This window comes from Clavelina lepadiformis, chromosome 5 (genome assembly GCF_947623445.1).
Source record: "Clavelina lepadiformis chromosome 5, kaClaLepa1.1, whole genome shotgun sequence".
Taxonomy (NCBI): Eukaryota; Metazoa; Chordata; class Ascidiacea; order Aplousobranchia; family Clavelinidae; genus Clavelina; species Clavelina lepadiformis.
Genome location: NC_135244.1, coordinates 15,917,863 through 15,941,971, shown reverse-complemented (window position 1 = coordinate 15,941,971; position 24,109 = coordinate 15,917,863). Strand labels below are relative to the sequence as shown.

The window sequence follows — 24,109 nt, the reverse complement described above, 5'->3', positions numbered from 1 at the left end:
TCTTGAAATTTAATAGGTTCTGCGGCCCAATGAATTATTTCAAGTGACAATGCGGCCCACTATAATAAAAGGTTGGACATCCCTGGTCTAGAAATTCTACTCTATTAAGACCTGGTATATGCTTGTAAAAAGGTCTAATTTCTTTGTTAATTTTATTATAAAGTAAAATTACTAAAAATCCAATTAATCGAAAAATCCTGCTTGGAGCTCCTTGAAATTTTGTATGTCACTTTATTATGCCTAAGGCTTAGGCTATTATTTCATAAATCAAATGGAATGGTAGCATAAAAGAAGCGGTTTTTGCGAAATTATTATGGTTATACCAACCAGCTATCATGTCATGTGCATTATAAACATTTGTTGAAGTTTGAAAATTCACATGAAATTCCTATTAGACGTGGGAATAACCCACTGCGGTATCCATATTTTAACTGTCCACTACCTCTGTTTTCCTGGAGCATGTTTTCTGTTGATCTTTCTGCTGAAGGAGAGGTGTTTCAGTTTCTCTTTACGAAGCAGATTTCCTGTGAATGGCTAGCTGTCTTAACTTAATATTTTTTGTAAACTTCCTGTTTGATTAATGTGGTGTAAGACTTTTTCATTAGTTTTTCTGACAGTCCTCGTTATCCTTTGCATTTACGGGAAACCCACATCTCGAAAGCTTTAGTTCGTTCAGCTATTTTTTGTTGTTTGTCAATGTTTCTGAATGTTATACAAAAACACAGAATAAAAGCAGCATTTTACAACCCTGTATCTAGAAGAAATAGAGATGGTCTTATTGCATGGTACAGTAGGTCTGTTGATTTCATTTGTAGGGATAAGATTACCTGAGTCAAAAGACTGAGCGTGACATATGCAGTTGCGACTAAACGTACCGATTCTAGTTGTGATTCAGCAATTATAACATAATAGAAAAAGTCTCATTTTAGGTACAGGTGTGAATAACTACAGTGTCGCTATTGTAGTATGAGGACCAGCTTTTTTCATTACAGGACCAGAGGTGTAGCTGGAGTAAATGGAGGGCCAAGTAGGTCAGAGTTTTTCAACAAAATTAATTACAACCTTGCAAAAGTTACATTTAAGTTTGATGTTGATTACGAATTCATTATGATTTGTTTTTATTTTTTCTGTCCACATCTGTTGCAGTTTAAGCCTATCAGTAAAGAGTAAACCGTCATATTGCGTAATACTGATCGCGCTAGCGTAGCCTATAAAGGGGGCATTGAGCAGTGCCAGTATGAGTATGTCTGTATGAGTCAGTATGAGTATGGCAGTGCTGTATGAGAGCAAAACGTATGAAGTAACATATTAAATATAATATTTCCGAGTAGGCTATTTAAAGAATAATAATTTACGGAGAAAGAGCAAGATATGCATGGAAACAGTACGCCACATCCCCACAGCATACAGGAAAAAATAAGTTACTACTAGTTCATTTGACTGAAAAGATAAAAAGAAAACCATCGGTTTACAAGTATACTGACAGACGAAGAATGCAGCACATAAATAACGTAAATAGATATCAATTTCGAGTGCGACTTAATAACCATAACAAAATCTATGTGGTGACCACATCACAAATTTGCACCGTAAACTGCGTTACGTATACGAAATACACTCAATACAGTCTAGGCTTCTATTGCACCGCATAACGTACCTTCGCTAAGCACCACACAGAAATCAGTCTTAATCCCTTAATGTTAATCAGTTATCCCATAAACGTTGAAATAAAGGAATGTTTTTCTCGCTTTACAGGATTTCTTTCTCTTTTCTTTTATACCCTCCGCAAATTGTTTGAATAGTTAAAGTTTGATTCTATGCGTCTTTATACTCGAAATGCTTCCACTTTCTTTCGGACCGAGAGCTCGGCGACCGGTAGTTTATCTCCGCCCCAAGGCTTATAGTACATTCGAGGCGCGTCAGACAGATTAACGCTTTGGAAAACCTGCAAACCATGAAAAAGTGAGTTAAAATGTAAAAAAGTATAAAATAAGGTGTGGCTTATAGAAAAAAAAACGAACTGAATAGCCAAAAAGAATCTGTCTTGTCGTAATTTACCTGCATGCCGTGGACGGTAGACGCATATTTTGCTGCTTCCTTGTGCTTCGGTCGAACAACGGCGATGCTTGATCTTCGTTTACTAACACACCCTGGAGACACGGATCCTGCTTCGGCGAGCTCCTTACTTTGGTGGTTGTACGGAATAGGGCAGGAAGCCACGGATATTTTGGAACCTCGTCTCGAAAAAGGAGGATTAATTGTAGGAGCGTGAAGTTGATGAACAGCAGTTGTAGTTACCGGAGAGGCTCGTTGTTCAAAAGATACGCTTGACTTTCTACTGGCTAATAGTGAGACCATCGGTGAGCGTGCCGGAGATCTACAAAGAAGAAGAACTTTTGCAGTTTATCTAACCACACTTTTCAAAAATGCACATAAAAGTATGAACAAGTTTTCAATCCACAATGTTGCATGTAAGCAAGCTAAAAATTTTCTGTCATGCTTATAAAACAAAATAAATTTCTACATACTTAATGGTTACTGAAATCGTTGGCATAGTATTTTGTTCATGCTGAGAGCTTTTCGAACTCTTTGCTGTGGTGGGCCGACTGGCGTGTGCCACCAGACGTTGTATATACTCCGATACTCCGGTGTCTAAACAAACGCATACAATAACAAAAATTCAATTTTGATTTCCAAAATATAAAAAAAACAGGTTTCTAACCTTGTCTTTTTGCAGTGTAAGTTCTTATGGCTTCACCATATGAAAGTCTGCGAGCGCGATTTGTTGGACCGTCGTCAGATCCGTACGGAGTACCACAACGGAATGGAGCTGCTGGCATCGATTTTGGCCTATTGCCGTCGGACGCAATATCATATGACGTGATAGGAGGGTTTTGATTTCTGTTAGGTACAAGTGGGGTGGCTGGTGTAGATCTGAAATCGGGGCCTGTATATAAAGATGCGGCCAACTTTACTATCAAAAATGAGAAAAATTCCCTTTCTAATTGTACTAAAAAATTTTCACAGATAAGAAACCAACATGGATGATTCATCTCTTCACCATTAGCATAGTTATTGCGTTTGCGGTAAGAAATATTGTATAATTTACCAAGAAACTGATCTGATAGAGCTACTGTGGTGTTGTACTGAGCTAAGACGTTTGACATCAAGTCTACGTGGGTAACGGTTCTCGGAATGTTTAACGACCAAAGAAACCTATAAAATATAGAAAAACAAAAACTCCGGTATAACTTATAAGTACCGTTCTCAATTTGCGTTCTTAAAATTCATTCAATAAGTTATCCTCTTTGCTTAAAGTAAGGCTGCCGGAAGTGTTAATCTAAGAAATTGTACCTATTCCAAAACTTTATAACCTTCTGGTTGTGCACGTCATTTACGTCAAAGTAGTCCGATGCGTCGGGATTAAACTTAACGGCCATTTTGTGGTCTTCTGGTATTTCCTTTTTATAGTTTATAGAAATTCCTTCCAGTAAGCCAAAGCTCATCTGCATATACAGTAAAAGAACAAACCTTACACAATATTTAAACAATCAATTACGTTGTTATAGACGGAGTAAAATTTTTATCGGGCAGCACTACCTGCATTGGTTGATCAATGGTCCCGCGAAGAATTAAAGCGCAAACGTGACTTGGCTTGAAGGTGAGTGCACGGTTCAAATCTTCAAGAGCTTTCTGAGGCTCTTTTCTCGAGTTCCACAGAATTGCTCTAAAATGTTAGTGATTTTTTATTAACTTTGTAAAGTATTTGGACCACCACGCTGTCATGATTTTTGACTCTCAGAAGTTGGTGAGAATCGATAAACGACGTTGTATTGTACGCTATATATTAAATCCACTACTTAACAAAATTCATCGGAAAAAAATGAAGCTTGACGTTAACTTCGAATTTTTGGATGATTTTAAAATTTGTTTGCATTGCTTTGCGGTATAGATAAACCATGGAATATAATCAGGTAATTTGTTTAGGCCATATTAGCCTGGATACGTTTCTTATTAGGTTACATGCGTGGTTGGGATTATTCCGGTACGCGATTTTAAGTAAAGATCCTGTGCACAATTCATTTAAATTTCTCACCTGACGCAGTACAGGTCTGGATTATGGGTGTCAAGGACAACCGCCTTTTCAATATCCCTGAATGCGTTTTTTATGTCTCCCGTTTTCGCGTAAGCGAAAGCACGTTTGGCGAGGACGGGAGTTTGAAAACAAGTGTTTGAATTGCAACCAGCCATACACCCGTTCTAATAAAAGATTTTTTAAACATTTGATGGTATTTTTGTTAGCTTAAGCCTATTTGGCAATAAACGCATCATCTTACTCTTGTAAACTTACAATTTACTACCTTTCTCAAATTCATAGACATCATAGCGCTGCTGTAAGCATGAACGGATTCTCTGTGTCTGCCAAGGTTCTGCAATGCAATTCCCAGGTGGTAGTAAGATTCATACAGCAGCATATTGTAAGTAGGTGGAGCGACAAAACTTGCTGGTAGGTTGGATTTAGAGATTAACTTCAGCATCTTCTTGTATTTTTCTGCAACCTGCAAGGAACCAGAATTATAGTAAGACCAGCAGAGGTGGATAGTACCGAGGTACTATAGTACCGAATTACTGTACCACGGTACCTTTTCAGTACAGATACCGGTACCATCGGCACTTTTATAAAAAATTACTGAATTACTTTTTTCCAGAAATATAAGTCGGTCCAGGTACTCGGTACTTTTAGAATGAATACTTCAAGATTTTGGGAAGTATGTTTTTTAAAACTTTTAAATCTTAATGCTATTTTTTGCGCTTTCTGTTCTTTTTTAATCTACAGATGCCTAACAATGTCGCAAAGAGTGAGTTCACATATTTTTTGACCTGAACTAACCTTTAGCGAGGTTATAATGTTGGCAAAAATTGCACTTGCAACAGGATCCGCTGTACAAAAAGCACAGGTACCGAGTACCAGAAAAGTATACCAAACTACTTTTTTGAAATAGTACCGAATACCGGAACCGTCGGTACATTTTTTTGTCAAGTACCGGTACCGTTACCGACGGTGCTTTCAAAGTACCGACTGGCCCTTCCTGCAGACCAGGCTATAGAGAAGCGCAAATGGAAATCAGCCGAAAACATACACATTAAAAAATTTGCTGAAATGAATGAGAACTGAAACCACAACGTAGATATTGCTATTATTTAATAACTACCAAATGAATAAAGATAAACCCAACACCCATTAATATACCTTATTCCAGCTTTGACCTCTTTCACTGATCACCGCTCCCTGTAGAAGATCGTTTGCTTCAGTTTGAATACGACTTAATTTGTCTATCTTTAGTATGGCTAACATTTTGGATATATAGAAATGCTTACCAAACCACCTGCTACACGAAAAATTCAAAGGTAAGATGCAAATTATTGCAGTTAATCATACACCTACGCAGCGCATAAAATCCTACAGTAGTTGGGTTGGATTTTTGGGTAGGCCTACACAGTTTTGCAGCCCATGAGGATCAAATAGCCTCGTCATCAATTATGGCGGCCTCTTCCGTGATCATGTTTCTTTTTGTGGACCATCTGTAACGGCCTTGCTTTCTTCTACATAACCTCACATTTTGAAAATAGGAAATATTTTCAAAACCAGCCAGCATGTGCTTTTTTTTATTAAGCCTAGAATTCAATATCGTTTACGTAAAGGTAGGGAAACGTATAGCCCGGCCTTTTAAATAGCAGCAGACCAAGCATGACTGAAATAGAAAAAGATCAACTTGTGTCATAGCTCTTTCAAGTTATTTCACACTTATCGATTGATCAATATCAAATTACACAATTCTTTCCGTAAAGGTCTCACATTTAATCGAATTATATTTAGGGTCATCAGCACATCGATGATTAAGTGACAACATAATTTTGCAGAAACTTTAAGCAACGTTACGTAACCCTAATTAAAAGGTTTTGTGAAGCCAAATCACGCCATGTAACCAATATTTTATACAGCTGCTCTCGAATTTTTTAACATGTTTTCCAAAAGTCACTCAGTTTTTAGCAGTCCCAAAAAGCAGAATATACGATAAAACTCTAGGATTTACTTTATTTCTATTTTCTCAACACAAGCATTCGCAAGCACAAACTTGATGCTTCATCAGGTGTACTCAAGTACAGTGCTATTGTATATATTCGCTTTTTAATTTATTATGTAATAGCCTACTAGCTTTACAATTAACACAGTTCAACCACAATCAACTTTGAAGACAGAATGTTTTTAGCATAGCATTGACATTGTAGATCCTGAAAACACAAAGAATTTAGAAGGAACCGTATACATAACCATTTTTTACATAGTACCATGTACTTAATAAAAATATTATATACGTTAGTAACAATGTTGTTACGTAACAAGATCTTAGCGCGAGACCAGTCGTGTAACCCCAATAGGTTATATATTGTTTGAAGCGTTCCAAGATGGCAATCCAATCGATATAAGTATAATTCGACAATGGAGCTATTTAAAACGATATGGCGGCGTTAAACTGTTTTTACAACAATCAAAACATTATGCTACCCATTGTATTCTGTTTCATGTGAAAGTTTTGACGCTAATTTTATCTATGTGCTATGATGTGATACGCCAATTTTTTAATTTAAAGGGCCGGTACGTATTATGCTATGACGCTTTGTAAAACATCACAAGCACATATCTATATACACTACATCAAACTTTTATGAAATGTTAATTGAATATTAGCTTCTGTAAACAAAATTATTTACTGTATTAAACAAATACGTCGGAAATATCCATATGAAATCTATATTTTTAATTTTTATACTGTCAAGGTAAGGCGTATCAAGGCCTTCGTGAAACTTCCAAATTTTGACAGAAACAACGCGAACATTTAATTTGGGCCTACTTAGTCGTATATAGAGATATTCTTTACACATTACAGCTGTATGTTTTCGTCACAAAAGTTAGCAAACATTTGTGGCACAGCATTACCTTAGAAATATTGTAGGCTTAATTGCTATATAGTTAGTAGAGTACTTTGGGAAAAGCGATATTGATTTGCTCATATTCTGGTACGATCACGTAGGGCCAGAAATATTTCTAACACTAAACTATACAAACTATACACTTTACTATACACATGTACAACTACCGTATGCACCAACCTATACAAGATCATTAGTGGTAAAACCATGCTACAAATATTTACTGTTATGACATCCAACACTTGTTAGAAGAATATATCATAGAATAAATTTGAATGTCGGCTACTCCAGAAAGTGGTGATAGCCTGCTTGGTTGTAAAACACTGCGGCTCTGTTTTACTGGCCTTATATAGACTACACGCTGATTGGCTGCGATTATAAATAACAATTTTCTCTTGTAAACCGTAGACAGCATTCTGGTGCCTTCCCCGAGCGCTTAAAACTTAACAATAGCGATTGAACAATAAATATTACGCTATTTGTCATTTCATCAAACACTCGTCAGACGGGTTAAGACGATATATACCTTGTTCGCCAAAGAAAGAATGACGACCAAAAATCATTGACTGCATTGTAAATGGATATGCTAAAAAGTTATAGGCGTCCTTCGAATGTTTGCGTTAGTTGTGAAATTGATGTTGACAAAGCAAATACTTTTTTTAAGCAGTTACACCACAGGCTACCTAATTTTGCCACCGAAAGTAAACGAACTCGACAGCAAGACTTATTAAGCTCGGATTTTGAAACGTCATGTGACTGATATTGACGACGAAGGTTGAACGATATGGGAACATTGTTTTCTGCTTGTGTTCATAAATTATGGCAACGTGATGCCAACGGGAATGTGAATCAAAAATAACATACCAAGCACGAGATGATTTGTTTATTAAAGTAATTCTTTGCAAGTGTTGTAACTCGAGTCCCTCTTTGAGATATACTTTCGTCAACTTAGGTTAACTTACTAACTTTAAATTTTGACAGCCAAAAATTAGTGCTCGACTGTGATGAAAGAATGAAAAAAATCGATATTTCTATAACATATTTCACTTAGCTACAACACCTTATTATCTACCGAAATTAACTTCTGAAGATATTAGGAAATGGCACTTAGCTTGTGCAGAGCCTGATATGATGTCAGAAAACTTTCCAAAACAGACGTCACGTATGTAAGACTCCAGCCAAATGGCCACTTACTTGACCCAGAAAAAAATCATTAGTTGTTACTTCTGTTGGTCTTACCTGTGTAACTCCAATTGGTCAAAAACAATAGTATTTTTCATACAAGCACAGGGACATCAAAGTGCATTGCTACGATTTTCACAGTGTAACTAGCTGAACAAAGAGCACTTGGCAGAAGTTGACTGCGATGTTATCAACCACGATTTGTCAACCAAATTCAATTCCAAAAGGGTGCAATTTTACACAAGAAACCCGCCAAACACGTTGGAATCAACAAAAAAATACTCAAAAACTGTAGACGTGTAATAAACCGACGAGACAGTGAAAACAAAATAAGCTAAAAACTGCACGTACAGCAGCACAGAAAACAACGTCACACACGCATCGAAGTAGCACCTAAACAGCAGCAGGAATGTGTATATCATACTCAAAATCTGAACATCATACAGTCAACACGCTTCCACGTTCAGGCCCGGACCAATTTAAAACCGTGCCCCGTGTCCAAGACAGTCGGTGGAAACCAGCGCATTTTGAAGCGACGATAACGGCGACCAGGAGCGCTCAACATACGGACCAGGTTGAGACGCCTAGCGCATGACGCGGATAGAGTCAGGAAAGGTCTGCAGCAGAATGGGTAATGACTTTTCCAGTGACCTGACATTTCGTTGTTGTTCGAGGTCGGTACGCGTAAGGCAAAGTCAGTCCAGCGCCTGGAAACATTGTACGTCGGTCTCAATGACGTAGCAACGTCGTCATCGAACCAAGAATTTGGCGAAAGTCCTGATTTACTGGTTATATCGTAATTCCACTGCACCCATTCTGGAGTAAAACTACCGGGCTGTATTAAGATGTCCATGCCGCCCGACTCTACGTCACGCTTGGATGAATTAACTGACGCAAGCTTGCAAGTTTGGATAGCAACATATTCCCGCCTTAGGGAAGCCACCATTTTCACCCACGGATCGGGAGTCGCAACGTCCATAATCAAGAGCAAACGAGAGGGCGCCATTGCGTTGTCATCGCAGCAACTATCTCGCCATAATTCAATCACGTGGTCTGGAGACAGTACGGCCCCATCTGCCGAACAAACAACATATTTTGATATAACTTTATGTTCAACCCTGAGCTTTAAACTCACTGATTTTACGGGTAAGGTAGGTTGCATGGCGCCGAAAGGTCAAAGTACATGCGACTCTATGGCTATTGCACAGCGCTCTCTCCTTACATCAAGTTTAAGATTGGCAAAAATAACAAACAGTTAACTTTGGTCATTACAATGAAATCCTTTCTCAACGTATAGTCGACGACAATTGGCTAATCATGCCAACAAAAGAAATTCCAGTTTTAGCATCATAAATAAAGGTATAGTGTAGTGTAGGCTAGGTCGCTAGAAAAAGGAAACACCTTACCTGCAAGAACACACGAGCCATCCTCTGCCGTTAAACCGCTGTAGTAGAAAATATAAGTATCGCAACGGACGCCGTCGCCTTCCTTTGTTTTCGTATTGAACAAATTACGAAGCTTCTCCTCAACCGCATTTAAGCTTAAGCCGCTGGTTGAGTAATCGCACCCGATATTGTCGATCAAGTACAAAGCAAAAAACCTGCAGTTAGAGTAATATTGTGAATATGAGAACTGTATTACAGTTTTCTGAAACAAACCATGCTTGTATAGGTGTACTTACTTATGTATAGCAGTTATCAACGACGTAGCCCTGTCATTTTGCTTCTGCAACGAATCTGCCGGTAATATTGTGATTTTGGCATTGGGGCTATAAAATAAATGAATTGTCAGATAAAGTAAGAAGCACGCCATATCACGGCGTTAGAATTGGAAGTACGTACTTAACAACGGTAGTTGTCGTTATCAGCGCGTACGCTACACACGTGCCACCCAATTTGACAGCAAGTTCCCTGATTCTTCCGAAAGAGGCGCACTCTATTCCAATCACCACCAGCAGAAGGGCTGGATACGTTGCGTTTTCTCGCCTCCAAGAAATGCCACCAAAAAATAAAGTGGTGAGAAGCGCGCATGCCACTATCTGCTGGCCTACCAAGCAGAGATTTCGAACCCCTGTACATGAAAGAGTGTTTCATATCATACCAAAGTAAAAGAGATTTGAATTAAACGACAAATTTAAGCTACTGAAACAAACATAATAATTTATATATTTTCGTCATAATTATATCACGTATGTTTGTGGCGCACAAGGTAAACCGCAGAGGTTTCCTTTTGATACGGTTAACCGAATGAATACATTATGTATAATGTAAGCAAGCTGACACTTTGTTTACCTGTCCTTGCCAGAAAGCATAATGCATAAAGCATGCTTTGGCCTTTAAAATCAGTAAAATCATTGTAAAATTATGGCAGGAACAACCTGTCTTTTAAACGTGCAGAGTGAATTACTTTATTGGGTTAACATTAAGAATGCAAAGACATGGTAGAAAATAAAGAGAATTGTTTCATGAGGGAAATGTAAAAACATCTAAATAACTGGGTGTTGTGAATATGTGTAGGCTGTGTAGTCTTGACCCCTTCGGGCGCTCTAAACTGAACGGTCCAAGGGAAATTGTACTAATACGCAGGCTGTCTTAGTTTAGGTGAATATGAAACTTGAACATATTATACGTTCTAAAGCCACATTATTAGTTTAAAAAGTTGAGACAGTTATTCCATCGCTTGACACCACATCGGCTTAGAAGAAATAAGGAAATAACACAAGCTCTTGCATCAAATACACAAAATTAAATTAATTCAAACAACCAGTGCTATCTGTTTGTATACAACACCATGTACATCATCATAAAGTGCAAACTATATATATTGTATGTGTTCTAAATTCTAACAACCACAAATCAAGTTACACCTTTGCTGGACATAATGTGCGATAAACCTGTTCCACCAGATGTTGTGGGAAGCTTATGGTAAAAATCTTGACACTCTGAGAGTTTAGAAGCCAGTGTAAGCTGTGTAAAAAATATCTCGTCAATCCAGTTTTTCACAGTTGTAAAATTAACGTGCATATAGTTTACACTGCCAAGAGGCAATGGATAGTGTTAGTGATGTATCAACATATATGTGTAGAGTGCATCCATTTCGCAATCATAAGAATGTAGTATTCTGGCTGAAATAAAAGTTTAGTTACCTCTGTGGATAAGTAAGCCAAATGTGTGCATAGCCATAGTAGTCCACTTACACTCACAACAGGAACTACAAACACAAGCTCATACTCCGGATGTAAAAGTATCACCTACAAGTAAAACAAGTGTTAATATCTAAATATATCACAAACTTTCAACAGCTGGAACAGCATATAGATCTGAAATCAATTTTTAATTGAATTGAAGTATACCAGTTTTACATTCAATAGTTGAAAGTCCATATACTAGATGGTGAAAAATCTACAAAAATTTATACAAAATAAACCATCATTATAACTCAAAAACTGTTTAGAATTTTAGTCAACTTACAAAAAAGGCCAAGGCACAAAACAAAGCTTCAACGATGAAAACAACAATCGTGAGACAAAGATGCTTTAACCTAAAATCATAAAAACTAAATCTACAAAACTTAAAATATCGCATAAAGGTGATGTATGTACCATTTTTAGTTATGGTCTAGCTATAAAATGGAATTAGATTGATATGAATAAATCCAATAAACTACCTCCCTCATTGATTGTTATTCAAGAGTAAATTTAATCAGAATCTAAGTTGATAAGTTCAGGTAAATACCTTGATATTCCGAAGGACCATGACCACCTTTCCATTGCCGATAATGGTGAGAAGTAGAAATCAGTGGCCGGTGGGAAAAATAGTCTTATGTGATAGCAGATCAGAGAATATGGGTTCAATACAATGGGCATATTATCAAACACAGCAATTCCTGAATAAAATATTGTTGTTCACAGAATTCGTAGAAGAATATGAAGGCTGATAACTGCAACAGTACTGTACAAGACAATGGGTGAAACTGAGGAAAATACATTCAAACAATTTTAATTCAAAGCTTTCAAGGCGTTTTAAAAAATATTTATACATATATACAGAACTTCATGTTAAGGCCTAAGGTAAAGTACATATAGCTATCACTTAGTCACATTTACACGACATAACATCCAATAGAATGATATGCAATATATACCTGAAATAGCAATAAACAAAAAGAGAGTAAGAAATGCCAATGTGCATTTCATTCTCAAATTAGCAACTACTAATGCAGATGCTACAGTAATTATCAACAGATCACAGTCAGCTTGTGGACCCAGAAAAATTATTCCACCAATCAATGCTCCAAATAATGCCGTCACCTCTACAGGCAATAAAAACATTGACCTGGAAAGAGAAATTAAATTCATGGTTACTACTGATAGTATCCACTGCATCTTGAAGAAGGCATAGAAAGTTTTAAAGAGTTGGCAAATGCTATTGCAGTTAAATTAAAAAGAGAATAGCATACTTAATAAAAATTTTATAGTAATTGAGCAAGACTTACTTTACAATTTGAAATTTTTTTTACCTATGGTGGACAACTTCTAAAAACCTATCCAAAAAATCACAGCAACATTTGATAGCTGTGCTGGTCATTATCAACATGTCCACCAGTCTGTCACGATCATCATACGCCCAGACTCTATAATAATGGGCACCATATGTAAGAGAACCTAGCAGGAAGCCCCACCACAAATGAGTTACGCAAGCTCCGACTCCTGGTAAGAATTCATGACATGACTCTCAACAACAATTCAGCATTTACTAATATTTGTACGTTTATAGTAAATTTGGGATGAGATGTACTCTAACCTTCATAGCTCGAACAGGCATAATCCAGATACATGAAGACCAGATTTATTAAAACCACTGCCACTGCTACTAGGAGTTTGGTTAAGTCAGCATCATTCAACCACAGATTAGCTGATGCCACCAAAACGGCAACTAAAAGTAGAAAGCCTGGCACAATCTTCAGACACCTTAATTGAACATATACCGGTTGATTATGTAGCAATTCATTATCAAAATTTAAAAGTTATTATATACATATATTACTTTATTCTGAAAGTTTTAGGAAAGGCAATTAAAACAAAGGATCACATCATGTAAGAAAGAACAATAAAACTAAGTTTATTTATTCATAAAAAATAGTTCCATTGAGACCCATTGATTAGAAATTCAAAATTAGTTCTTTCCTACTAAAAAGGCATAATATTTTGCATACACAGTGAGACCTCGTTAATCTGAACCCCGAACAACTGGGATCCCCGTTATCCAACACAAAACTGCCAGGAACAGATTTCTTCCTATGCATTTTACCCCTTTAATCCGGAAACCCTGCTGTCCAAATCCAACACAAAAGTTTTGGAACAAATGTGCGAAATAAATAGCAATAAAACCTGATAAACCGGATTATGGAGAATGAAGTGAAAATGATTCACGATTGTCCTAGATACAGTAGTTAGTTGACAAAAACAATAGCCCATTATCTACACACAGTAATGTTGCAGTTTCCCTTTTTAAACTCCTACGCATACTTTAAATTGGAGTAAGGTGCATACTGCTTTTTGAACACGGTGCTGCATTTGCAAGATTGATTGATTTTTCGCTTTCCGATAATCCAGATACCCAGCTAAACTGACATTTTATGACGAAACAAAGTGGTCCGGATTAACGAGGTCTGACTGTAGTTAGTTTAAAATAAATCAGGAGAAAAATATTTCATAAACATGCAGCTCAAATCATTGCTATATATCCCAAAACAACATATAGATGAAATAATGATGATTTGCAAAATTACTTATAGTTTTATCTCTAACTAAAATAAGATCATTGTGATCACGCTGTATATAGGTATACCTTATTTTAGCCAAAAGTTTTGCTTTGTACATGATGCAAATATTTGACAGAAATACTGATCCTTTCTCATAGAACAAGGAGAGCTTTCTATAAAACCGGCACAAAAAATTGTCTTCTGGATGTTTCTGGTAGCTGCAAATACCCGAGCCTAAAATAAAAGTTTCATGTAAAGTTTGTAATTCATGTAAACTTGATAACATTTGTCAAAAGGTGCATATTTAGTATTGGTTAATTAAGCATGACATGTCAAGAAATTGTTTTATGCTCTTTTGCTAATACGCACATGCAGAAATTTTTACAAACGTTTCATAGTAGGTATCACAAGCAATTCAGCACCTGTCAGTCACATAATCATATTGGTATCAATTTTGTTTATTCTGCAATTCGCACCATATTTTCATAAAATCAAAGAGCACATTTCAACATCAAACCACATTAGTTTTGAAACGTAATTTAAAGTCCTAACAAACTTTTCACCCACATTACTTCCACACAATGACATAAGTATACTTAGCATAAATGATAATAGCATAATTTATAAAAGTTCCCAAAGTGCAAAATTTTTCCAAAATTCGGTTCATTAAGTCAAAATTCTTGCCAAGCCTTAAATTTGGTATTGCCCACCTAAAGCATTGATTTTTTTAATGATCATAAATCGAAAGGATATATAACGGTAGCGCCCAAAATGATGACAATAGCATATTACACTTTAAAGCACGGGCTACTTGTTTTCACACAAGCTACGCATCGTAGACTGAGCTTTTAACCATTTCGCAGCCAAAACATTTAAAACAATTCTACCTAAGAAATTTCTGATCATGTTAAACGATTTTGTAAAGCATGGCTGATTTTAGCAGTAAAAATCAGGCAATGATAAAATACCAAACAAATGAGGTCTTGTTAAAAAAACCACCCTATTTGAAAAGGGTGAAATCAACATGAATACATGTGGAGGTGGCATTAGCCATCTTGTACAACCACAATGGCAAAAATTGTCAGACACTGCCTCTTAAGGGTACTCTTCAAAAATCTCATATTATTTGCAAATAAAAATTGGTCAGAAATTTCAGTAAATAAATATGTTATATATATATAAGGGATTAAATTCCAATTCTGATGATATAAAAATTGTTGCTGTACATTTAGTGAAGCTTGCATAACTTAAGTTTGTGTAAGCAGAATAGGATCATTTTTGTATAGCTGACTTGACTATACTATACATCATGCTTACAAGCCAACTAATAAAAACTATACATAAACACGGAACACAAACATTGCAGCAAAAACCTAGAAACAATTTAGGTCTGTTTCATCTTTGTCATCATAAAACACTTACTTGAACTAACATAAATGGGTGGAGCGTAAGCCAGTTGATTCCTTAGTTTAGGCATAAAATAATCATGGTTGCCAAGAAAATGATTTCTTTCCAAAGAGCCCAAACTTGACGATCGGGGACGTAGGGAAACAGTTCGTATTTTGGAGGTTTGATACTTTTTAGACATTATTTCAGTATTTGATTGTTTAGTACCCATGCAAATATAGGTCTAATGAAGGTGATCTAATATTAATAAGTGAAAGTAATCACTCATTCAAAGTTTAAGTGATACTCAAAACCTTTAATTAGCCAAAATGGAAAGTGTGGCATGCGCACAGGCACACACATGTAAGATTTAATGACACAACAGAAAATTTACTGGTAAATGAACAATAAATAAACGTTATTTGAACGCCAATTTATAGCAAATTAACAAAAGATGAAGCAGTCCTGAGGGAAAACTTTCTTTTTAAAATTAATTACCTCTGCACTTCACATTTTTTTCCAAAACTAGCAAACTACCAATCTTAGCTATCTAGGCGAAATTAGTCTAGTTCATGGAATAGTATTTTACATACATTTTCGACTTTGAGACTATAAAATATCGATAATTAATCCAACAAACATACTCTACAAACAATTAAGCTAGCCTAGTCTATAAGAAAATGTGAAAGTGATTATCTCTATTTCAATATACACAACACAATACACAATATACAATACACAACACAACACACAAATCGCTAATCATATTACAATACCAGATTACAGTTTCAGTAAGCATTAAATTGATTAATATTAACACATTATGCCCTGCTAAGGCCTGACACACTATGGAACTAAAACGGCTGACGCGTAATTTGTAAGTAATTAATGACAATAAAATGCTTACCTTTCAAAGGTGCAAATATTGGGCAGGCATTTCGCCGTTAACTTGTACAACAAAAGCTCAAAGGTCATTCAACACCGAGTACTGGAGTAATAAACAGATTCGTACAAACACCAGAACACCATACAGAATCACAGTACAGAAAATGCAGGTTTCATTGGTGATTATTCACATAAACATCCAAAAATTAGAAAAAGATTTTCATATTTTCGCTTTAAATTTATGTATCATTACTTCATTATTTGGTAAATTATCTTTGATTAAGTTTAGTAAGATTAACGCTTTTGACTTCAAAGATTTTTTAATAACAGCAATATTTGTATAGCAGCAGCTTAAATTGGGAAAATCCCCTAAAAGAGAAAATGTCTAATGCAGTGGTTCTTAACCTGGTTTCGATCGAACCAGTGGGATTCAACAGCGCCGTTCCAGAGGTTCGACGAAGGTCCTCTTCGCGTTGCAAAAATTCAACAAACGTTTTGGTTATGTGTTACTTTTGATTAGTCGCAAAAACAGAACAGTCTTTAAAGCAAAAATTAAAGGAAATTGTAAGCATAAGAAATTTTTCAGAGGGCTTCTTCCCTGGCCTCAAGTACCGCAATAGTTTTGGTATGTGAGGAGAAACTGTCCACAGAAAAACAACAACGTATCTAGATTTACACGTTTTGGTGCCATAAACTGGAAGGGTATCCCTGTATCGTTAAGTTTGCCCCCGATTTTCTCACGCCGTTTGTAACCACCTATGTATGAGAACATGCGTTTTCTGGTTGAGATTAAAACGAAAAAACGTAACAGGTTTGCATGTGAAAATGACTTAAGGGTTGCCCTTTCTAATACACAGCCACGAATCTCCAAGATTGTCTCCGAAAAACAAGAACAGAAGACACATTGATACAACAATGCTTTGTTAAATGTAAACATATAGGCCTAGTTGGTTAATTTCGTTTCAGCAACCCGTTCTTGTTTATTGCTGCAACTTTTGTTTGTGTTATCGTTGCGCAATTTATTGGGGTTCACCGAAAGCTTGGAGAATATTGTAGGGGTTTGGCGTGTTTGTAAAGGTTAAGAACCACTGGTTTAATGCTTGGCAAACTTTCTTATGTCGCATAGTTTATTTTTTCATATCATGTATTTTTCGCCATTAACTGTTTGAAGCAAAGGTGCTAACAGTGGCTTATTTAGGATTGCATTGAGGGGGGGAATTTTTTTAAAACCTTAGTCTGAAATTCCAATGTTTGTCCACCCCGCCCAAAATGCGAGAAGCGCAAAATTTTGTTGTTACCCAACAAAAAAATCCTTTAAAACGCTTTCGAAGGAAATATATTCTCATGTTTATACATACAACAGCTGCCAGTTTATATCTTAAACTTTTGAAATAAGTAGTCGCAAACAAGGATATGTCATAAATGAACAGTTATGGAGACCCAATGGCCGCCCCTCTAAATACGTTAGTGGGTGCTACCTTGTTATTGTAAAACATAACAAACAATACACTCACAAACAATAAACGAACGGGAAAAAGCTTAAAGCAGCAAAGCCCGGAAGCTTAAAACGTGTAAGATGTGATCGAGTGGTGCGATAACGTAATGATGGGAGGTTAGCACGACGCCGAAATCGATACGTGTAGGAATTTAAATTAAAACAAAGATTTTCCTCAAAGCCCAACCAAAACACATTGCTTTTGCAGCTCCAGTTATTGCTTAGAGTTGTTTATACAATTTTGTTGTTAATGCTTCTTTTTTGTTTCATGTATATTGTTTACTTACAGGAAAGGCCCGCCGATATACACAGCAGAGTAAAACGCAAAGCAAACCGCATGTTGTCCTTTTAATATTTTTTTAGTATACATATTTACATTTTAGATGATTAAGCACGCATGACACTAAAATTATTGGCAATATAACAGCAATAGCCTAAAGATAAAGCTTGAAACAACTATGCATTAAGGTTAAAGCTATGTACAAAATTCCGAAACTGCTAACAGCTAGCTTAACATAATCAACGACCAAATCAAGCAGTAAATATCTTCCCGGTGTACAGTGGTAAAACTTAACCCAACCCAATTTCATAAACATGAAACTTGTAAAAGTAAATACAATAATAGAAAGTCTGTCAGTCTGTCAGAAGTGCATCTCTCATACTGGAAGTGCTTTGACCTCTGCGACGAGAACGGTTTTCTGGCTGTGATGCCCTGTGGCTTCGATCACGCGACTCTGCGGCCCGTCTCTGTTCATTTTGTCGTTCTTCTTCTTCTTGTCTGTCTGCTTCCCGTTTTTCTGCCAAAGCTCTAAGTGGCTCTTCGAACCTGCCGGGAACATTATGATCTGCATTGGAGGCCAAATCATCTTCATTGAAATTTGGCTCATTTTCCATTCCTTCAAGGATTTTGCCATAAGCATCGAACTTGCAAGGAAAGGTTTCTCGTTCGTCCTCCAATAATTTCTCAACATCGTAAAAAAGAGCCTGTCCACCGTAGCCAAGGTGATAAGGAACTTTTCGAGCTGCTTGACTCGCTCTCTCAACGTTGGTTCCACGAAGTAAATTCGAATCAAATGCATCCTACAAATGTGAATTTTTGGTAACTTTAAATAGAAAATACTCAATCGTATGGCCAATACTAAGTAACCTACATAAACATCCTAATTCTCATACAGCAAAGTAACTCACTTGCACTTCAAACGGTGGTTTGGCGTGCTTTGGCATAATCATAATGTTGCCGTCCGGGGTAATGTATTTTCTAGGAATTTCTAAATCAGGAGGAATGTAAGGCGTCTTCCAAGCTTGACTCAATCTAGGATCGTTAGGAGGAAGAACACGTTTGTAGCGGATCTCTTTCTGATAAAAGATATCGAACCAGTCAGCAAGGTATAAAAGTCATAAATACGTTTTACCATAGCTTTAGCATTACCGCAAAACTAGTAGCTTGTCTATATGTAAAGTGTTTCGTTTCCGGCTAACACCCATATGATATGAATCAAAACTTAAAAATTTGGCTTCTTCTATCAAAAGAAGACTCATTATTTCATTATTTTAAAATTTGTTTACAATATTACAAAGACTGCAAGTAGTGCATTTACCAAAACCAGCAAGTCACGAGTAAGCTACAACATATCACCAAATAAGCTACAACCGAAATTTTGTTTTATCTAGAATCTAAACAAACGCGGCTATATCCTTCAGTCTGTCTCATGCATAAAACTGACACGTTTTTTGTAATACGGCGAAACCACGACTCTCGGTTTGGTAGTTCCATACAGCAACTTCTAAAATGTATTGGTCTACTCTATAGTCTTCTGTCATATTCATAATTCAAAATGAAAGTTGCTGTCGTTCAAAGCAAATCTGCGTGCAATGAGTTGTGTCTTTATGAGTTTAAGTTATTTGTTTAGGATTGGTAAATTCAACGTTGCCTAATGTTTTCACCCTTTTCTTTCGATTTCCTTCGTCGTCAGTTTCTTCTTCGGAAGTGGACGTGCCCTCCTCCTCAACATCGGACTCGTTTGCCATTTTATCCGGATGGGGATTCGGGATGAAACGAATCACCTTAACGTCTTCGGCCTATCAAACAGTTTGCGTGCAAATTATTTTTCTTTGCGACAAACGTGCGTGAAATTGAGGTATTTGAGACGTAACCTTAAAACTGAAGGTTGACTTACTTTCAATGCATCTTCTTGCTTCAAGCGTTTATGTTCGTACCAAACGTACATGACGATTGCAAGAACAAGAGTTCCAAGTAATCCGTAAAGCTTTGGCTGAATCAAAAAAGAAAACACTCAACTAAAGGCTTTTAGAATGAATGTCATGCACCAACTTGGTAAGGTTCAATGCCTGGACAAACGAGGCTATAAAGCATAAAAACTTTCACGTTAATTTGTTGCTTTAGTATTAATACCCCAGTGCATGTGGCAGTACTTCTTGTGGCATACCCGACAAGGACTCCAACGGCATGCCAATGATAAAAAAGAACAAACATCTGTATCATTTCATCTGGCTCTGGATACTCAAATTGGATTTTCACTAAAACATATCGATTTACCGTGAGCGTCAATAATAATCAAAGAGCAATAAACAGCCGTAGTTATGAGCCCGGTATATAACACAAACGCACCATTAACAGCAGCATATAGTGCTCCACTTCCAAGCCCCCAGAGGGCGGGCACAGCTACAAACAAGATCTTCTCCCAAATTGCAGGAAAAACATTTGTGTACTTGAATCCGCCGATGCTGGCCACTGGTGTCCAGGAAATGAGAATGACCAAGCAGATGAAAAAGCAAGAAACTATAAACAACAAACTTCATCAATAACATTGTAAGTGGAACGTGGAAAATACAATGGGCGACTATTTACCGCAAAGAAGCTTCTAAAAACATCTCTTAAAAATATCCGAATGCGAAATACCTACATGAAGATTTAAGTAAAATATAATGGAAGTCACTGAAGCTGCTAAGGGGTTACGACAAGTTAGTAAAACTGCATGGTAGAAGGGCACTTTCAATAGCAACAAATTGAGATCAAGGAGAGATTTGAATATCCATATTAAGTATATTGTCTCAACGCATAGCTGTTAATATATTTACTGTTCAGAAAAAATTAGCAACGTCTCCCTTTTATAACAACAGCAAGTCCGTAAACGAGTCATACCAGCAACTATCAAAATAGGGTTCCATCCGGTTCTCTTAAGAGCCAACCAAGGCGCCCCGGCCGCAACCACCGATCCCATGAAGCCACATGCGGCAAGAGCGACGTAGTGTAACCAGCTATTCAACGAACAAATGGTGTAAGCCTGAGACAAAGCACGTTTTAATTTTAGTTGCGGGGAAACAAGAATGTGGTTTATACGCTCGTAAATATATATGCATAGTACCCATTCTGGCTTGTGAAAAATACGTACGGTTTCAAAACTATGCCATTAATTTTTATGAAGCAACAGCATACCTTTGGGTAAGTATAAGCAATGAAATCAGTCGCCCACCCCATGAAGATGAAAGTGGGGGCAAGCATGGTTCGTCTCCAACTGAACACTCCCCTAAAACCGAGTTTGAAGTTAAGTTCAAAACCCTTTTCTTTCAAGTTAGACCAAATTTTTGTAGTTTGCCCTTCCAAGCAACCAAACAGGAAAAATCCCATCACAAGAATTAAACAACAAGCGTTGGCTCTAAAGTAAAAAGAGTATTACAGACAGCGCTAGACACTTGGGAAAAACGAAAAAATTTGAAACACTTCGTTAGCCTACATATTTACAGGTTTGCATTTGAGTATTTATCGATGGACGGTATGTCTTTTTCCTGCATCATGGTATCCCACCAGTTCGGCCAAGGTTTATCGCAGTGATACCTTCCGCACGAAAGATTGTTCGTGTGGATATCTACATCAGAAAATGCATTAAATGGTTAGTTGGAAATCAATTTCAGCTTTGCTTGCTGTTGCGATAATAAGTTTGGACATTGATATGAGCAACACAAATTCTACTTACAGGTATTGTTGCGCTGCATGTCTCCAAATACAAGCACGGTGCAAGTCATCGCTGACAGCGAATAACCAAGAAACCAACCACCAAATACAAATGTATTTAATATATACAGCATCCAGTTGCTCTGAATCCCTACAACATTACAATTGCAATTATATTGTATGTATTGTATAGGGTGACAAATTGCTTATATTTTCAGGATATCTATAAGCTAAAACTGGAAAAACTTTCTGCATACTTAAACAAAATTTTTTTAGGAAGCAGAGTTAACAAGTGATTTATCTCACAAAGATAATAAAAATCAATTAACTTAGTTTGCCAGCAAAAGATGCTTGCTATAGCTTGATTCATATTCCCTGTACATACGCATAACGTTGTAAGGATGCTACTCATACCATTGTATGGCCTTTTTTGGTTAAGGTCGCCAAGACGTTTTGTTAGTTGCACCATGTACATGCTAAACGTTGTGAAGAATGGCGTGCTAGCCAATCCAGCTAAGAACCCACCTAAAAATGGCGACACCTTAGGTGTATAATGAAAAACAGGTACGATATGTAGATATAACATGCCAAACAAAACAATAGACGTTCAATTCAACAATCAAAGATATTAAAGCAGACAAAAAAATTTGAGGACCGCAGCTTAATTTTCGTCACTTACTTGGCATGATCGTGTACTTAGCGTCCAAAAATGAAAGCGAGATGAACAAGCCGTACCCTCCAGCGCCGACAAACAATATCCATTTGTCCTGCACAACCCTCGTGAGATAGGGTACGAGGACTCCTAAGAGTGCGGCCAACCTGTACGGACGAAAGATATTTCCATAAATAAATCTATATAGAGTTACGTTGTTATACTTTTATATCACTGCCTAAGTGCACAGCCATACAAGGCTTCGTTAGTTGTTAGTATAGGCTACAACAAACATGTGTCAGATAGAAAGCTGAAAACGGAAAGGGTCTGATAAACAAAGGTGTGTTTACCCATATTTTGCTAATAGTTGGACATGGCCGTAAGTGTTCATGTAATCGGGCATATACTTGATCTCCATGAAGAATTCGCTTTCGTGAAGATAGTTTTGCATAAGCGACAGCTGGTGGTAGCCATAAGAAAACAAGAAAAAACCAATCCCGGCAAGATAAAGCGATCGAAATAATTCCTTTCTGTTAATGCAAAATACGTTACAACCGCGAACATGGAACAAAAACTTCTCCCCAGACAAAATTAATTACTTATATAAAAGTTTAACTATAAAATTTGTGCTAATAGGTATAATGTATAATAAGACGTGCTGGTAAACCATTTAGATATTTTTCTTAGATTATTAGTCTAACTATGTACCTAGTCTTTTTGTTCACTCTTCTTTCTTCTTTGTTTTCATCCCATCCCAGTGGACGGGCTTCCAGAAGATCTGGAGTTTCTCCCATCTGTTTCACATAGTCTTCGTATGTAACAATCTCACCAGTAGGAAGAGCAAAGTTGCCAACCTTTGGCTTTTGTCTTTTCGGTATAGCTGCAATGAAAACAGACACATCGTAAGCAGCAGTTAGGGTAAAAAGAATAAGTTGTAGGTAAAAATTTAAATTTAGTTATTTAGTCCAGAAAAGCGAGATTCGGTTTAAATTATTGTATTTGTTATGTACGGCTTCGTTGATATTTCTCTGGTAAAATCGTTTTAATAGCTCGATTTTTTTTGGTGAAAGAGTGGCTGTTTTTTTCTACTGCAATGACCAAAACAGTTTACAAGAACAGGTAATGATGATGCGCATGAAACTTAAAACACTTATACAGCAGTAATAATAACTTCGTAAAATTTATTGCTTACGTTTCCTGCACGTGGCCCTGCGCCATATATTTTTCCAGCTCCATTTGTCTCCATATAGTTTGACCAGAAGTTTCATCTTGACTGTAAAGGTAAGCCAATGTACAAATAACTTTCTAACAGAATTAATGAAAGCTAAGAAACTAAGCTTTGCTGAAACACAGTTGGGCCTATTCCGTGAACTACAGTTCTTGTTTGACTGGTAATAATGGCTAAAACATTTCCAACAAAACAATCACGATCAATCTAAAAATACCCTGACTTCCTCGTTTAAGTATAACCGCCTGCATTAAGCTTTCATGAGTACGTATTTTTTTAAATGCTACTTGAGCTTTTTTTCTGAGGCTTCTTTTACATTATGTAAAAGCGCGTGACGGAAGTAAACAGAATTGTGTCCACGCATTGTGTGCGAGATGGAAATAGCAATAATCGAACCAAGCCAGTTTCGGGCTGATTATGTATGCACATTTCACAACAGTTCCTTCTTGGCACGATGAAATAGCTAAACGATTGTGCGAACGACAGCAGAATTAGTGGGGCAAAAACAACAATTGTTTTGGCGAAAGATGATAATTAATTGATTGGTATAAC

At 36.8% G+C, this 24,109-nt stretch overlaps 3 protein-coding genes across 4 annotated transcripts; all 3 read right to left on the bottom strand.

Annotated features, from left to right (window-relative positions):
• Positions 1-1,117: 1,117 nt before the first annotated feature.
• Positions 1,118-5,722, bottom strand: LOC143460623 (uncharacterized). Its single transcript, XM_076958208.1, has 10 exons — positions 5,252-5,722; positions 4,362-4,559; positions 4,097-4,260; positions 3,601-3,727; positions 3,355-3,506; positions 3,110-3,216; positions 2,723-2,947; positions 2,529-2,652; positions 2,059-2,377; positions 1,118-1,945 (listed from the first exon to the last, which is right to left on the bottom strand). Exons 1-10 carry the CDS (start codon positions 5,354-5,356, stop codon positions 1,826-1,828), a joined length of 1,641 nt encoding a protein of 546 aa, XP_076814323.1. The 5' UTR covers positions 5,357-5,722; the 3' UTR covers positions 1,118-1,825.
• A 2,139-nt stretch (positions 5,723-7,861) lies between these two features.
• On the bottom strand, positions 7,862-17,904 carry LOC143458998 (transmembrane protein 168-like). 2 transcript variants are annotated; one of them, XM_076955934.1, is made up of 13 exons: positions 15,361-17,904; positions 14,025-14,172; positions 12,978-13,144; positions 12,694-12,883; positions 12,319-12,509; positions 11,910-12,060; positions 11,646-11,715; positions 11,321-11,425; positions 11,042-11,141; positions 10,017-10,245; positions 9,857-9,943; positions 9,582-9,775; positions 7,862-9,249 (listed from the first exon to the last, which is right to left on the bottom strand). In XM_076955934.1, the coding sequence occupies exons 1-13, from the start codon at positions 15,554-15,556 to the stop codon at positions 8,639-8,641; spliced, it is 2,439 nt and encodes an 812-aa protein (XP_076812049.1). In that variant the 5' UTR covers positions 15,557-17,904; the 3' UTR covers positions 7,862-8,638. The 2 variants fall into 2 exon arrangements, with proteins under 2 accessions (XP_076812049.1, XP_076812050.1); XM_076955935.1 differs by having other exon boundaries at positions 16,232-17,904.
• A 133-nt stretch (positions 17,905-18,037) lies between these two features.
• Positions 18,038-23,808, bottom strand: LOC143459000 (protein unc-93 homolog A-like). Its single transcript, XM_076955936.1, has 15 exons — positions 23,522-23,808; positions 23,038-23,209; positions 22,680-22,859; positions 22,357-22,496; positions 22,092-22,202; positions 21,700-21,828; positions 21,468-21,591; positions 21,162-21,381; positions 20,868-21,009; positions 20,334-20,504; positions 20,118-20,242; positions 19,882-19,977; positions 19,649-19,783; positions 18,893-19,060; positions 18,038-18,784 (listed from the first exon to the last, which is right to left on the bottom strand). Exons 1-15 carry the CDS (start codon positions 23,595-23,597, stop codon positions 18,338-18,340), a joined length of 2,436 nt encoding a protein of 811 aa, XP_076812051.1. The 5' UTR covers positions 23,598-23,808; the 3' UTR covers positions 18,038-18,337.
• Between the last annotated feature and the right edge of the window lie 301 nt (positions 23,809-24,109).